Raw genomic sequence first — 17,390 nt, forward strand, 5'->3', positions numbered from 1 at the left:
TGTTCACATTTTGGTCAACAGGAAACACTTTAGTGCAGGGCTGAAACTAGGGGGAGCAGGCGGGTCTTGTGCCCCGGGCATTAGACCCAAGGGGGCGCAAATTGCATTCTTAAACTTCTCCTTCAACATTACAAGGGGGCGTCAAAATGCGCTGCCCTGGGTGACCAAGCATCTAGTTGTGGCCCTGCCTTAGTGCCTGAAAACAATTGCAATATGAAATTTATGCAGATTGTCGGTTTTTCACTACTACACATCTGTTTTATCTGACTCTGGAATTCTGGACTTAAATGCTGATGATGTTACCATATCAATTGCATAGAAACATATCATAAGAACTACTTAGTTGCCAAACTTTACCTCAAATAAGTTCTTACACCCTTCAACCAGTCATCTGGCTACAACAGCATTTGCTGTTATGGCTATATGGAATGTTGGTGCCTACGACAGCGTATGCTGTTATGCAGATTTTTCTGTCTATCACATGGATATGATGGAATAATTCATCATACAGCTGTTGCTATCTGCACCAAGCATCCTTCTACTTTATTATCTCGCTGCTACATGGAGTTGAACAATTATATTTCAAGGTCTGGGGTTATTATTACTATTATCTTCGCTATACTTTGCAAGACTGCATTCCCATCGCTTTCTTTAATATATATTTAATAACATATGAAAAACCACTCTCAGAATCAGCTAAAATGATTTTCTTTTCCTTTCCTGATGGTCTACAACTCTAAACAATCACCATTAAGGGGCTTTATTGCTACATATTTTACGCCTGAATATGGGAGCTATTTCATATGTGTGCTGGTGAAGACTAACAGCATGCTTGTGGGTTTTCTGTTCAGTAAGTGGTGCCACCTGTCCTCCGAATCACTAATGTGTATATGCAATTTGATGCATATTTCGTCACAGCAACATGTTTTTTTATTAAAATAATAGCCATCTCATAGTTGGGAAACCTCAGAAAGTTGTATTCAGCCAACTACCACTGTGCGGTTTCAGGTGTCAATACAGATTTTCTATATGTGAAACCGGCATGACAGACAACCGCCAACAATAACCTCACTGCCACATAGCATCTAGATTAGTGTTTCCCTAATCTAGTGTGGGGGGGGGGATTTCCTAATTTTCTGTGGCACTATGAGAAACAATTTTTAAAAAGAGGGGGAACAAAAATTTTGTGAAACTATGGGCTTGGTGGTAAAACTGTGGATATTTTGAATAGAGTTTTTGCAAATTCAGTTTTTTTTACCTCAATCTTGTAAAATTTATGATGATTTGAACGAGCGAATCAGTCCTATATAATTTTTCACCAAGAGTACAATCTAGTGAGAACAAAGTGAATATATGCTGTAAATATTCTTTTGTTAAAGCAGAGAGGTAGTGACAACAGTGCCATTATTTCTGGTATATAACTTGCAAGAGAGAAAATGCTCTTAGAAATAGGTAAATTCAGCGCTGATACTCAAGATACTTGGTCAGCCGGGCATGCACACATTTTGGTTTTTTTCCTGTTTTCGTACAGGAATTTATTTTTATTTCGATTTTGATTACGTAGCGTGAAAAAAACACATTTCCTTAGATGACCTGACACCAGTAGAGTACAGCACTTTTCTTCAAAGTAGTGCAACTACTTTCCAATGTTAGGAAATAGCATGATTTTGTAGGCTGTGGGAAGAAAAAAAAGAAAGTATAAGAGTACTGTTGTTTTTCCCTCCATACTTTTTCCTCTCCTCTTAAAAAGAATGTGTCTTTTGTTTGAACAAAATTTTTATACGTGTCCTTTTCTGAAATTCCTGGTATTTGATGCACTATAACTCAACTGTGGCATCTCTGACTTTTCAGCAAATTAAATTTTGGTTTTAAGTTTTTGTATACTTTATCTATTTTATACATATACATGACAGGTAAAGAAAGTATATTTGTCTGCTGAGTTCAAATATATCTTACTCATATATATGGTGTTCTTCCTTCTGAAGAATATCTTTTAACTAAATATATATAGTTGCATAATACATAATAATCACTTTATTGAACAAAACAAACAAACAACACAATAGACTATTCAAAACATGAACATACGAGTTTTGATTCAAAGGGATGGAAAAAACCTTCCATGAGTGATACTAACAGATTACTTTGAACAAACTTTTTGGCAACAATAGTAAACAAAAATATTTCACACAACAATAGCTGCAATCAAGCTGCAACAATACATACAGTATGTGATATGCTTACTACATACATAGTATTTCTCTTAAATTTTCGTAATGTTCAACTATCAAACGAGACAAACAGCTCAACATCTTAAATTTTTAGAATGATTTTTTATAGGCTTTTTTACATATAGTTATTGTTGTTGCCTAATAATAGTATCAAATTCCCTACGTAATATCAGAGCAAGAAAACATGAAGATTTTTTTTGGCAATGGTATGCGATATAGGTGCTAGAATGTCAGTGCTACTTTGTGTAGCCATTCTCTGATGCCAATTAAAGTTCTTACACATAAATAGTAAAACTTTATATAAAGTTGCATATTAAATTGGATTAATAATTCCTTGTTATGGGAAAAACTCGGCTTGTAAGATATTAAGCCGAAGACAGTCATAGAGATAGGTTTATAGTAGAGATCAAATTTTTATATGTTCCCCATACTGTTAGTCCATATAAAATGTGAGGGAACACCCATGCAAACAATGTTTCTCTCAAACTTTGATATGATATAATATTTTCAATTTAAATATCGGTTCTGAGATTGCTCTTAATTTATTGACAATTAGATTAGAATGATCTTTCCATTTTGGGTTAAAATAACAATTCCAAGATATTTATAGTGCATTTCTTTATAGTTTGAATTGCAAAAAAAAGTGTTACCCACATTTAATGCTGTTTTTTCCCCCCAAGTTTCCTCCATTTTTTGAATTCAAATATCTCGGTGAATATTGCAATTGGAAACGTGTATTTTATTTATTTTTTGGCATCAAGAAAGACAGGGCAACTATTTTTTAATTGCACGGGAACTGTATAAAAAGTCAATTCCTTTATTTTCTTATGTGTACAACCCCCAAAATAAATTTTCAAATTTTAAGTAACTGCATGTAATTTTAAAACTATTTATAATTGAAAGTTTGTTTGTAAAGTCAACGGTTACTGAGATATCCACTGTGCAAACAATTTCAGACAGCCTGTATAGATTTTAACTGTCTGTTTTCTATTTGTTATAAAAGATCTGAACCAGTCAAGCTGGAACCCTTTTACACCAATGGGTTTTTTTTTTAAATTTTTCTTCAAATGTCTCAGTTGACTGTACCAAAAGCTTCACTGATAACTGTAAACACAGCTGCCACTTTTTATTTTTATTTATTTTATTTAACCCATTAATTTAATCATAGCCATTTCTGTATTTTTTCCCTGAAGCCAAATTGAAGATGTGAGTAATAAGCATTGGAATGTTATTGAGTTGTTGCTTAACCCATTTCTCTAGTAATTTTGACTTTATAGGCAAAACTGAAATTGGTGTTTAAGTCACCCCACCAACCCTGTTTTATCTAAACCATTTTCGAGTTATGGTGGATAATCAATTATGAAAAAATATGTGTCAAGTCTTGAAAAACCTGCATTTGTGAAGTTTCTAAGACACCTATATGCAAAGTAAGCACATATTTGGAAAGAACGGAAAAAATCCTATGAGATGACATTATTTTTTTCGAAACATCTGGATTTATTGGGGAGCTACAGACACTGAAAAACTGGCAAAGTTCAGAATTGGTTGTCGCCGAAATTTTTCATCGCCTATTTAAACTCAAACACCTTTCTACTTACAATTGGTCAAATTTACCAAAAAACTTGTGCATTGTGCCAGCTTTTGAAAGAGTCTACAATAAACCATATCTGTGTTCTGTTCAAAGAGAAATTTAGCCTTTTGTTTGTAATACATCACTGACATCAGCAATTGTCGAAGCAGATATTTGACGAAAATTTGGAATTGGCAGTTACAGATTTTGGCAAGCATTAGATTTTGCCGGAAAAATCATATAAGATGACAGTACAGGATCATCGACATCTACAGGATATCTGTATTTAATGGCAAGCTTCAATCGCGGAGTGATTGATGAAGTGAAAAATCAAATTGTTGTCAAAACATACTAAAATTACTTCGAACGCAGAGTTCAGTGATGTATTGTGAACAAAGGGTTAAATTTCCTCTGAACCAGAACACCGATATGGTTTATTGTAGGCTTTTTCAAAAGCTGGTGCGATGCACAAGTTTTTAGTAAATTTGATCAATTGTAGCCAGAAGGGTATTTGTGTAATTGGCAATAAAAAATATTGGCGACAATTAGATTTTGAACTTTGCCAGTCTTTCAGCTCTTGTAGCTCACCAATAAATCCAGATATTTCAATGGAAATTATGTCATCTTATAGAATTTTTTCCCATTCTTTTCATATATGTGCTTAGTTTGCATGCAATTCTCTTAGAAATTTCACAATTGAAGGCTTTTTTTAGACTTGACACATATTTTTTCCATAATTGATTATCCACCATAACTCAAATGTTTTGAGACAGAACAGGGTTGGTGGAGTGTTTCGTGATTCCCTTTGTTGGGCTTGTCTGTCCCCCCTTTCATTTTCCAGAATATGTTGGATTTACCCTGTATATAGGCATAACCATTGACTTTCTCAATTCGTTTTAAAAAATGCCAGTTCCTGATTATTTATTAATCAAATGAATTATTAGTGATGGTTGATAACAGTATATAATCTTAAGCATTCTCAGTGTCAAACCATTACTTCCTGCTGGCTTATTAATGTTAATTGACTTAATTAAGATTTCAGTTTGTGGCAAGTCAATTTCATGAAAAACACACACATTTATGTTCAAGCTTTCATAATTTAGTCATTTATTTGATTACCTATATCCTTATTCTTCACTTGATGTATAAAATAATTATTAAAGTCGTTAGCAAGTTTGTATTGGTCATCCAAATTGGGCAATTTCATCATTTTCTTGTCATTTATGAAATCATTTATAAATCCATTTTTTATTTTATTTGATCCCAAACTGATAAATTTTTTATTTAAATAGTCATTTTTGTTTTTTTCACTTTCTTTTAAAAATTAATATTGTATTGTTAATATTCAATTTCATGATTGTGTCTATATAGATTTTCACAATATTTTGTATATAGTTTTTCTTTCATATTTATCATTTTAATTAGGTCATCCATAATCCATTCATTATGTTTTGCCTTCTTTCTATCTTTTGCATAATTTTTTTATGAGTAAGTTAGAATTTTTTCAGTTTGAGGATATCTAAAAAAATTATATATGCCTGGATTGTATCGATCTAGTAATATGTGTGAAATCCACATATCTAATAAATCATCAAAATAGTTCAGCAGAGATCATCCAAATTCCTCTCCAATTGCTTATGAGCGAAGCAGCTAATATAAGTTTTTCTATTTTCCCCCTGTATTTTTCACAGTATAGTACCCAAACTTTAAAGAGAATAATAATGCTGCTGCCATTTAGTGGTCACCTCTGCAGATAATCAGATGTTTCACTGTACATGTATGAGAGTTTTGCTTATGTTGTCCAATTATATGTCTGTTTATATTGTGTCCAATTATTTTTAAGTTTTTAAAATCAGCATGTCAAGCAATATTTTTTTGCATTTTTATAGTCATTACAAGATGCAAAGGGATGAACCTGCTGCTATATGGAAGGTAAATAATTCCTTATAAAATAAAAATAGCCCTAACGTATGACTCAGTCATCATGCCATTTGAGCAGTTATGTAATATTAGATATTATCAAAGATAACATGTAGTTGAGCCATGCCAATTTGACCACCATTGGATATTCTGAGTAGCCATTTTTTACAGTAGGGACAGCAAAAACAGCATTAATTACAATTTAGACACTCCAATTCCATTCACAATCATAAAAGGAGATAGACTTGAAAGTCTGGAGGGGGCACGATGATGATATCTGTTCATATACGGGGTGATTCAAACCTCAACATACAAATTTTTAGGGGAGGTAGAAAACAAAACAAAACAGAATCGCATAGGAATGTATGACAAAACCCCAACCTGATTAGCTGAAAGATGAACAAAGATACAGAAATGACAAGCCAATAATGGGTGGAAAACTCTTTATTTATTGATACTTTACACGAGGACAGTATATGTACACTTTAAGTTTCACAACAAGTGCTCAAAGTTCTTACCATCCATGTCGAAAGAATCTCTATCACAGCTGCAAACATCTGCTAAATACCTGGCATTGCTGTTGTTATGCATGCATAACTGTCAATAGTAGAAAAAGCACTTGTGAAACTTATTGGGTGCTCGTACTGTCCTCGTGCAAAGTATCACTAAATAAAGAAATTAAAATTTCAAATCTTGGTCTTAATGTACAATTGCTCAAATGGTTAGAAGCTTTCCTGAAAAAACATTCATTTTAAAGATCATGGTTCACTTTTTTCCACTGTAAATTCACTGTTTTAAATTTATATAAACGACCTCCCTGAAATCCTCAACTGCACCACTAGAGTTTTTGCTGAATGATTGTGTAATCTACCGCGCATTAATGACAGATCTGATCAAGAAATTTTCCAACGTAATCTTGTTTCTATCTCAGATTGGTGCTCATGTTGGCACATGTCTATTAACCTGTCTAAAACAGTTTTCATGAGAGCTACACTTAAAACTCTTCCTCTCAAATTGTCATACTCGATCAATAACGTAACCATATCCCAAATTTCTCAATTTAAATATCTGAGAGTCATAATCTCGGCTGATCTCCGTTGGAATAATCATATCCATTATGTCTACCAGAAATGCCTCAACAAACTTTTTTTCCTTGGATTTTAATTGGGTTGTTTAGTTTTTAATTGGGTTGCTGTATATTTGAAATCTATGACATCCATATTTGTTATGGGCATCTTTTTCTCAGCCATCTCGTTGGGCAATTTGCCTGTTGTGGCGTTGTATTTGTATATTTGTATATTCCTTCGCCTCAACCTCAAACATTCTACTCGTGACATCCGATTTCTCTGCTACCAACTTATATTTCTCCTTTTCTTTCTTATGCAGCTGAGGTCTGGGACCCCCACACCTTTGGTAACATAGACAAACTTGAATCTATCCAAAATAAATCCACCCGCTTCATTCACGACTGCTGGTCATCTTTTAGTTCAGTTTCCGATCTCAAAACTCGAACTTAATCTCCACCCACTCGCTACTCACCTACTTATCTCCTGCTTAGCCATGCTTTACAAAATTATTCATGGTAATTTAAATTTCGATATGTCCAGTATTTTGTCTAGGCCTTTTTATGTTTCCAATAGACTTGACCACCCCAAAAAATTAAAACCTATTTTGCCTCTACAGATTGTTTTAAATTCAGTTTCTTTCCCAATACCATAGTTGAATAGAACAAACTCCCCTCTACTATTGTTAACTCCCTCACGATCTCCGATTTCTTGTATAATGTTTCAAAGCATATGTGTAATCTACTGCGTCCTCTTGTATAGGCCTTGGGCCAACAATATTTGTATAAATAAATGAATAGTTTTTCCACCCATTATTGGCTTGTCATTTCTGTATCTTTGTTTATCTTCCGGCTGATGAGGTTGGGGTTTCCAGTCATGCATTCCTATGTGATTCTATTTTGTTTGTGTTTTCTACCTCCCCTAAAAGTTTGTATGTTGAGTTTTGAATCACCCTGTATACACATATTCTTTAGATCAGGCCTCTGTCTTTTAGGCTGGGGGGGAGGCAATACCCCATGCCCTCCCTGTATCTCTGCCCGTGTTCACTATTCATGCTAATTCTGTGATGGTATCAGTTAGATATAATGGGGGAGTGATTCTAGCTCTCTCTTAATAAGGTGTTCATAAGGATGTGTGTAATGCTGACTATAGTGTATCTGCCAGTTGTCTGAGATTGCAGTTGCATGAGTATAGAGTGAACAACATGATCGAGGTAGTCCAATGGCTGGCTACTCAGTTAGCTCGATTTCTGGGTCTAAGAAAACATTGGTACTATTTTCTTGGCCCTGGTCCTAATACAATGGATTATCTGTGAAACCACCTTGATCAGGCGCCAGAAAAATGTTGAAAATTTTCCTTTGGCACATCACATTAAAAGAAGGGTGTTGAAGAAAGGGATCTGGAAGATTGCTTCATCTTCCAGAAAAAGTTGCAAGACGATATATACATGTCTCAATAAAATTTACAGTAATTTCCCACAATAAAGCAGTAACTTTTGTGTTTCTAAGACAGGCATCTTCAACCCGTTGCTCACGAACACTACAGTGATCTCTGAAATACACGGAATGCTTGATGTTTGTATCCGATTTCATGTTCATGAGCACTTGATCAACATTACAATTAAACACCTTCTACAAACTGCATTCAAGAATTGAAATCATCTTGCTTTCATGCATTCGTATGTCAAATTTGCTGTAAGGGTGTTCTTCTTTTGATGATGGGTATATACAGTGCTCGTGACTGGAAAAAGGTTGAAGAACTCTGCTTTAAGAGTTAATTTTTGGCTGTTGCAGCTAATTTTTTTTTTTTTCATTGCCTTTCCTTAAACATTTTTATTTATTTTTCGGCCTTGATTAGTTCTTAAAATTTTAGCTGTTCTTTTAGCATTGACCTGAAGCAGTGTCTCTCGAGGTGGTCATTATCTCCCCCAGAGGGGATGATAAAATGGACCAGTGGAGTCAGAAATATGGAAGGGTTACAAAAGGAGTAGAGGAAAGCAATGCATATTGCATAACCTTTTTTTTTTCATAATGGAGGTAGGTAATCCCTTTTCTCCTACAGTCTATCCATTTTGTCCATAGCCCAATCTGGTGGACAGTGAGGTTCTTGAAAATTTTTATCATGATCGGTGTCTGCAATCCCAATTTTAATTGTATCTGGCCATATCTGATAGATAACTTTGGGTTTAGTTGCAGCAAATGCATCAAAGTGAGTAAGGAACATGCATCTACATCATAAGGAAATAGCTTTAATGAACAAAAACCACATTTTGTTTTTGTTCACAAGCAAGAAATGGAAAGTCCATGAATGAGATTATTTGCTATTGGTTAAAAACCTTCAAGCCTTACTTGACTACAAGCATTTCCTATATCTTCCTGTTATGATTGTATAATTTTGCTGCTTCCTCTTTCTGTAATACTGCATGTAAACTAATGAGCCAAAAAAACTGGTACAGGCATGTGTATGCAAATAGAGAGATATGGAACCAATCACAGTACGGGGCTGTGGTCGGCAACGCCTATGTAATAAATATACTTAGCCATTTAAAAGGCTAAAACCTAAAGATGTTATTTTGCTATCAGATAGTGGCAACGGTGCTTTTGTAAACACAACACAACGTTTTTGTGTCTCCAGCAAGTAAGCTGTTTATGTATTTTCATGCCAGTGCTTAGATTATGTATCTCCACATTTAAAGTAATAAATAATCAGTTAATCAGTTATATTAATGTTAAACCAGTTCAGGAAACATTATTTATAAAAATGGCGACGAGGAAGTGTTCCTGTGAAGGTAAATAAATCGAACCTTGTACGCGCTGAAAAAGAAACTGATTACGCTATAGCTACAATGTTGAAAGTAGGCGTAGTTGGTCAGTTGTCGATTTATGATGATGCCAATGAAGGTTTTGACTTGTACATCGAACGGCTTGAGCAGTATTTGCTAGCTAATGAAGTGGAAGATGAAAAACGCGTGCCAGTGTTGATCTCCGTGCTTGGTGCAAAAACATATAAATTGCTTCGTAACTTGCCAACACAGCGTCTACCCAAGGACTGTGAGTATGAAGAGCTCGTCAAATTGCTTCAAGAACATTTTCGTCCTGCACCCATTACCATCGCTAAAAGATTCAAGTTTCACAGACGAAATCAAAAGTAGGGTGAAAGCATCGCCGAGTATTTGGTGGAATTAAAACGGCTTGCATCAACGTGCGTTTTTGGCGATTTTTTTGAACGAGGCTTTGCGGGATAGATTTGTTTGCGGTATTCGCTGCGAGGCAACTCAAAAACGTCTACTGGCAAGAAAAAATTTGAAACTTGCAGATGCCATTGACATAGCTGTAGCAATGGAACTTGCTGAAGAAGGCTCTAGTAATATCGAGGTTACAGCGGCTGAACTCTCATCGTATGTAAACAAAGTGGGAAAATCGACTTTTCATCAAAATAAGCCAAGATAGAGGAGTATCTCAAGCCAGAGTAAAGGTGTTCACGGTAACAAGTCAAGTTCTCAGAAATGCTATCGATGTGGTGCGTCACACACTGCCGAAAAATTTAAATACAAAAATGCTAGGTGCCATGCCTGCAATAAAATTGGACATATTTCTCCAGTATGCAAGTCAAAGCAGAAAAATTTCTCTGCTAAAATGGTATCTACTGCAGATAAATTGGACACTGAAGAGTATAATTTATTTTCAGTGGATTCAATTAATAAATGTCAGTGTTTTACGTTTCCCATCACTTTTTATCATGAGCAGTCTTATTTTTCGATATGACAAAGGGACAATTTTTCTTGTTTTTATATAGTCATTTTTTTGGCGCAGTTTGACCAAACTGGTCCTTGCGCCAGCAAATTCAAAATCCAATCCGTTCAATTAATAAATTGAATAAAGAATCCTGTTTCTTGGTTAACGTACAGATCTGTGGTAAATAATTGGAAATGAAGTTAGATACTGCGGCAGATGTAGCCATTATCTCCGAGTGTTGGCTGAGGAAACATTTACCTCATATTGTTCCCAAGTTTACGAATGTATTTCTTAAAGATTACAATCAAAATCCTATCGATGTTTCCGGGGAGGTGATTGTAGATGTCACTTATGAGCTTTTCGAGGAAAGTTGTGAACCAGTTAGACGTATCAAGGCAACATTGAAAGTGAGGGAGGATGTTCAACCAGTTTTTTGCAAATCACGTCCTGTGCCTTGTTTGTTGAAGGTGAAAGTTGCCGAAGAAATTCACAAATCCGTACAACGTGGAGTTTGGAAATTTGTGGAGCATTCCAGTTGGGCAACACCTCTTGTGATCGTGCCGAAAAAGAATGGTAATGTTCGACTCTGTGGTGATTTTAAGGTCACTGTGAACAAGTATCTTGATCAAAATCAGTATCCACTGCCTACACAGCAGGATTTGTTTTCGACTCTCAACGGTGGAAAGTATTTTTCAAAGTTGGATTTGAGTCATGCGTACCAACAAATCGAACTTGATCAACGCTCACAAGAATGCCTTACTCTCAACACTCACCTAGGTTTAGTACGCCCATCGAGATTGTTGTATGGCATAAATAGTGCGTCGGCAATTTTTCAATCATCAATTGAAAAGATCCTTCAGGGTTTGCAATCAGTGATATGTTTTCAAGATGATATTTTGATTTCTGGTGATACAATTGATGCACATTTGAAAACATTAGAGAAGGTATTTCAACGATTTTCTGATTATAATGTCAAACTTAATTTGTCAAAATGTAGTTTTTTGCAAGAAAGTGTAGAATTTCTTGGCCATATAATTGACAGTCAAGGTATTCATCCTACTGATGAAAAGATTAGATGCATTAAGCAAATGAAAGCTCCCACTAATGTCACTGAACTCAAGTCATTTTTAGGTCTTTTGAACTATTATTCAAAGTTCATTAAAAATTCTGCTATGCTATTGGGTCCTCTATATGAATTGCTTCATAAGGACACACCATGGAAATGGTCGTCTCAGTGTGAAGAAACTTTTCAGAAATGTAAAAACATTCTATCATCAGATGCCGTACTTGTCCATTATGATGAAACATTGCCATTGCGATTATCTTGTGATGCTTCTCCATTTGGTTTAGGAGCTGTTTTATCACATGTCATAGACAACAAGGAACGTCCCATAGCGTATGCCTCTAGAACATTAACTAAAGCTGAACAAAATTATTCTCAAATCGAAAAAGAGGCAGGAGCAATCATTTTTGCTATAAAAAAAAATTTCAGCAGTATTTGTTTGGTAAACCTTTTGTATTGGTAACTGATCATCGCCCCTTAATAAGCATTTTTGCACCAGACAAAGGTATCCTTGTAATTGTGGCAGCTAGGCTGCAGAGGTGGGCTTTGTTGTTATCTTCATTCAAGTATTCTATTGAGTACAAAAAGGGTTCTGATCATGCTAATGCTGATGGATTATCTCGTGCTCCAGTAGAATCTGAGACGGATGCACAATCTGATATATTTAAGATTTCATATTGTGAGGATTTGCCGATAACTAGTTCAGATATTGCCAAGGCATCTCGCAATGACCCAATTTTGGGAATGGCCTTGAAGTATGTTCAGAATGGTTGGCCTGAAAGACTCAATAATGAGGCTTTAAAATCATTTTTCATTCGTAGGGATCAGTTGTCCGTGGACTGTGGTTGTCTTCTATGGGGAATGCGTGTGATTATTCCAGAAAAATTTAGAACACGTTTATTAGATTTACTGCATGATACACATTCTGGAATTTCCAAGATGAAAGCTATTGCGAGAAGTCATATTTGGTGGCCACAATTGGACAAACAAATCGAAAATCTTGTTCAACATTGTTCTGCATGTCAGAAAGTAAGCAAAGCTTTGCCAGGAACCTCACTTCAACCATGGGTATGGTCCAAATTTCCATGGGATAGAGTGCATATTGACTTTGCTCAAAAAGATCAAAAGAATTATCTTTTGGTTGTTGATAGCCACTCTAAATGGTTGGAGGTGATACAAATGCCTTCTATTACTTCTTTCAGTACCATTGATGCTTTGCAACAGTTATTTTCTCGATACGGTTTACCGTCAGAGTTGGTTTCTGACAATGGTCCTCAATTGGTTTCAGAGGAATTCAGATCCTTTTTAAAATCTAATGCAGTTATTCTTACTCTGATACCAACATATCATCCTCAATCTAATGGACTTGCAGAAAGGTCAGTATAGACTTTCAAGCATGCATTGTCAAAAATGCAAAATGATCCAAATAATCATAGATCATTGAGTAAGAAAATTTCTCAATTCCTGATGACATATCGTTCTACACCTCATTGTACAATTGGTGTATCACCCGCTGAATTGTTTTTGTCTAGACAACTCAGAACACCATTGTCTCTTGTACAGCCCAGTGTTCAAGCAAGAGTAAAAAAACAACGAGGTTCACAGAAAATGTATTATGACCGTAGTCATAATGCAAAAAGGTATTTTCACCCTGGTCAGAAAGTTTTTGTTCGATCCAGTAAGAATCATCAGTGGAGTCGGGGGAACTTTGGTGGAACCCAAGGGAAGCAAGACATGGATTGTTAACATTGCTAGTGAGAAATATCTTGCTCACATTGATCAGTTACGCCCTGATCATGCTTATAATCCAGTGACTACTGATAGTAGTGAATGTGATATTCCTAGGAAATCAATTGCAAGTGAAAGATCCATTACACATGTTCCTGTTGATGAGAACATCACTCATTCATCACTTCCAAATCCCAGTGATGACAGCGAATCTTCATCTAGCTATGACAATTGTATTCCTGTGTCAGATGTCAAAGACAGTGGAGTGAATTCTTCTGCTCTTGATAAGAACTGTGCAACAAAAAGTGATCCGGTGAATCATGATATTGCTGATAAAAGTACTGTACCAGTGACTCGTCGATATCCATTGCGTGAGCGGAAAAAGCCTTCTTGTTTGATTTATGAACATTAACTTCGGTTTTGTATTCATATAATCATCTTTGTATTTCATATTTTTTGGGGGGAGTATTGTAATAAATATACTTAGCCATTTAAAGAGCTAAAACCTAAAGATGTTATTTTGCTATCAGATAGTGGCAACGGTGCTTTTGTAAACACAACACAACGTTTTTGTTTCTCCAGCAAGTAAGCTGTTTGTGCATTTTCACGCCAGTGCTTAGATTATGTATCTCCACATTTAAAGTAATAATTAATCAGTTATATTAATGTTAAACCAGTTCAGGAAACATTATTTATAAAAGCCTATATAACACAACAAGTGTCTGGCATAGTTGTTAGATCGGTTACTGCTGCTACAATGGCAGGTTATCGAGATTTAAGTGAGTTTGAACTTGGTGTTATAGTCGACGCACGAGAGATGGGACATAGCATCTCCGAGGTAGCGATGAAATTTGGATTTTCACGTACGACCATTTCACGAGTGCACCGTGAATATCGAGAATTCGGTAAAAAATTAAATCTATGACATCGCTGCGGCCGGAAAAAGATCATGCAAGAACGGGACAACTGACGAGAATCATTAAACGTGACAGACATGCAATCCTTCCGCAAATTGCTGCAGATTTCAATGCTGGGCCATCAACAAGTGTCAGCGTGCGAACCATTCAACGAAACATCATTGATATGGGCTTTCGGAGCCAAAGGCCCACTCGTGTACCCTTGATGACTGCACGACACCAAGCTTTACGCCTGGCGTGGGCCCGACAACACCGACATTGGACTGTTGAGGACTGAAAACACGTTACCTGGTCTGATGAGTCTTGGTTCCAATTGCTTTGAGCTGATGGACGGGTATAGAGACAACATCATGAATCCATGGACCCTACATGTCAACAGGGGACTGTTCAAGCTGGTGGAGGCTCTGTGATGGTATGGGGCGTGTGCAGTTGGCGTGATATGGGACCCCTGATACGTCTAGATGTGACTCTGACAGGTGATAGGTACGTAAGCATCCTGTCTGATCACCTGCTCCCATTCATGTCCATTGTGCATTCCGACAGACTTGGACAATTTCAGCAGGACAATACGACACCCCACACGTCCAGAATTGCTACAAAGTGGCTCCAGGAACACTCTTCTGACTTTAGACACTTCCGCTGGCCACCAAAATCCCCAGACATGAACATTATTGAACATATCTGGGATGCCTTGCAACGTGCTGTTCAGAAGAGATCTTATTCCTACGTATTTATGGACAGCCCTGCAGGATTCATGGTGTCAATTACCTCCAGCACTACTTCAGACATTAGTCGAGTCCATGCCACGTCGTGTTGTGCCACTTCTGAGGGCTCGCGGGGGCCCTTCACGATATTAGGCAGGTGACCAGTTTTTTTGGCTCTTGCTTTAAATCAATGTGAACATGCAGCAAAAGTGTGAGAGACACAATTTATATGTTCTGTTTCAACTATGTTTGAAACCTCAATTTATATATGAGCAAACATAAGAAGTCTGATATAGAGCTTCCGATTAGAAAAATTGTGTTGAATCATGTTGAGACAACATTTTATTTAAATAATGTTATTTTTAGTTTCTATATGAAAATTATATTGCTTGCAGGTGTCACATTTCTAATTTTTTTTAGTTACTTGGGTTAATCAAAACAAGAGACACTTCTAAGTCAAGGTACCACTGTTCCCTCATAAGCTCTTCATGTAACCGTGCACTGTAAAAATATTCCAACACACACAAAGTCATGAAATACCCTATAGGTGCATATGGTATATTGTCATTTCATTTGCTGAAGAAACAGGTTTGTGCAAGTAAAATAAAAATTAGAGGTGACATTGTTAGCTACCAGTACAATTATCTATATGGTATAGAAAATCTTTTTATTTTAAAAAATGTTTGTGTACTATTCAATTCACTTTGCATTTCAGATTCCATCAGACTTGGATCTGAGTATGCCAGAAGAGCAAGGAGAAATTGTTGTAGCTGGTGTCTATCTTCGTCTTTTTATTCAGAATCCAGCATGGGTGATTAGAAAACCAAAAGAATTTTTGATAGAGCTTTTCAACACCATCAGTAATCTTATGTCCAAGGAGATAATTGTGGTACTTTTATGCTTTTTATATTCATGTTCTTTTGTAGCATTGCCTGTAAATTTACAAATGCAGATTTGCACAAGGACGATGTTTGGTCCTTATCTATCTGTATTTATGTATTAAATATCTGGATGTTTACTAAGTTAAAAAAATAAAAAACTGGGTGAATTTCAATTTTTATAAAACTGAAAAACATTTGTGTTGTCTTAAAAATATATAAAGCGCTGTGTAATTTGTTGTCTTGTCATAGAGAACTGAGAGAAGATGTAAAAGTAAATTACAGAGTATTATTTTCTGTCACTGCATGGTTTTACTCAGATGTACATGAAATAAGAAAACATTGCTTAGTCTTAAAATGCTCTAAACTAATTCATAAATGTTCCGGTTTTCTTGTTTTCCATGCACATTCTATCTATTGTATCTATCATTTCATTGACTGTCCACCATTCAAATCTGTCAAAATTGAGGCATTTGTGTGACCATTGATTTAAAAAAAATTATTATCATCCACACATGCCTTTTTGTTAAAATTGGTTGTATTTTTGACAGATTGACATTTTTGAAACAAGATTTTGTGACTTTCATATCAGTTATTATTTTGTCTACAGTTTCCTTGGATCTGAACCAAAATCATTTTCCAGGTACGTCAATAATGGATGTAAGGGGACAGTTGGGCCCCTATATACAACGTTATTCTTTTCTACGCCAAATCCGACATTACAAAATCCGTAATTATAAATCAAATATTGTTTGGAAGTTTGGAATAGCCTATAGCAGTCAGTGGTTCTCAAACTTTTTCGTCACCCTCGGTTCTCCTTGGTCTTTATCATGGACCTCCACATCCTGGAGCAGGGTCCCTAGGCTGGGACCTTTTGCGGGCTCCCTCCCTGGTCAGACTTTTCACGGGCCCTTCTATAGTTAATTTCAGCATGAAAAAGCAGAAACTGATTAAAATTTTCCCGGGCCCCAGGACTAGAGCTCTGTCGCTTTTGTCCTTGTGGGGAGCCATGGCCAATAATATAGCCGCGGATCCCCAAAATAGTCTCGAAAAGAACAATTTCATGACATTGAATAGGCACAAATCAATATGGGCAGCTCACCCCGACGCCCCTAAGAGCCGTGCACACACACTTTGAGAAACCTTGCAATTTCCCCCCCCCCCACAGTCTAATGCTAAACTCCTCTCCTCCAGATACAATGATATCATTTTCTACGATAAACAAAAAATCCGCTATAACGATATTTTCGAAAAGATTTTGAAACCGACACACACACACACACACACACACACACAGCTATATTTTATTTACACCCTCTCTCAAAATCACCTTCGATACATTTTTAAACTCCTCACCTGGTTGCTCTTTCGCGGTTGTCCAATAACATTGTCATTTTGCACCAAAAATGACAATGAAGTTTTCGGTCTTGCTAATTTCTGAGAGTATAATGCGGCAAACCCTTTTACAGGGGCGATACATTCAACTTCATTTTATTAATCAAATAATCAATTATAATACTTTTCAGTGAATAAATAGTTATGATTGCATTTTTCTGTTGGTGCTGACAATGCCGATTAAAA

At 36.0% G+C, this 17,390-nt stretch overlaps 1 protein-coding gene across 1 annotated transcript in view; it reads left to right on the forward strand.

Annotated features, from left to right (window-relative positions):
- Rme-8 (receptor mediated endocytosis 8) overlaps positions 1-17,390 on the forward strand; it is a 328,909-nt gene that overhangs the window by 269,830 nt on the left and 41,689 nt on the right. The window contains exons 47-48 of the mRNA XM_089253740.1: positions 5,691-5,733; positions 15,647-15,820. Of these exons, the coding sequence (XP_089109866.1) occupies positions 5,691-5,733; positions 15,647-15,820 (217 nt within the window). The remainder of the gene's footprint in view (positions 1-5,690; positions 5,734-15,646; positions 15,821-17,390) is intronic.

The sequence above is a fragment of the Pholcus phalangioides genome, unplaced genomic scaffold (assembly GCF_987345545.1).
Source record: "Pholcus phalangioides strain wild (caught in Gottingen) unplaced genomic scaffold, Ppha-v1.0 ptg000039l_1, whole genome shotgun sequence".
Taxonomy (NCBI): Eukaryota; Metazoa; Arthropoda; class Arachnida; order Araneae; family Pholcidae; genus Pholcus; species Pholcus phalangioides.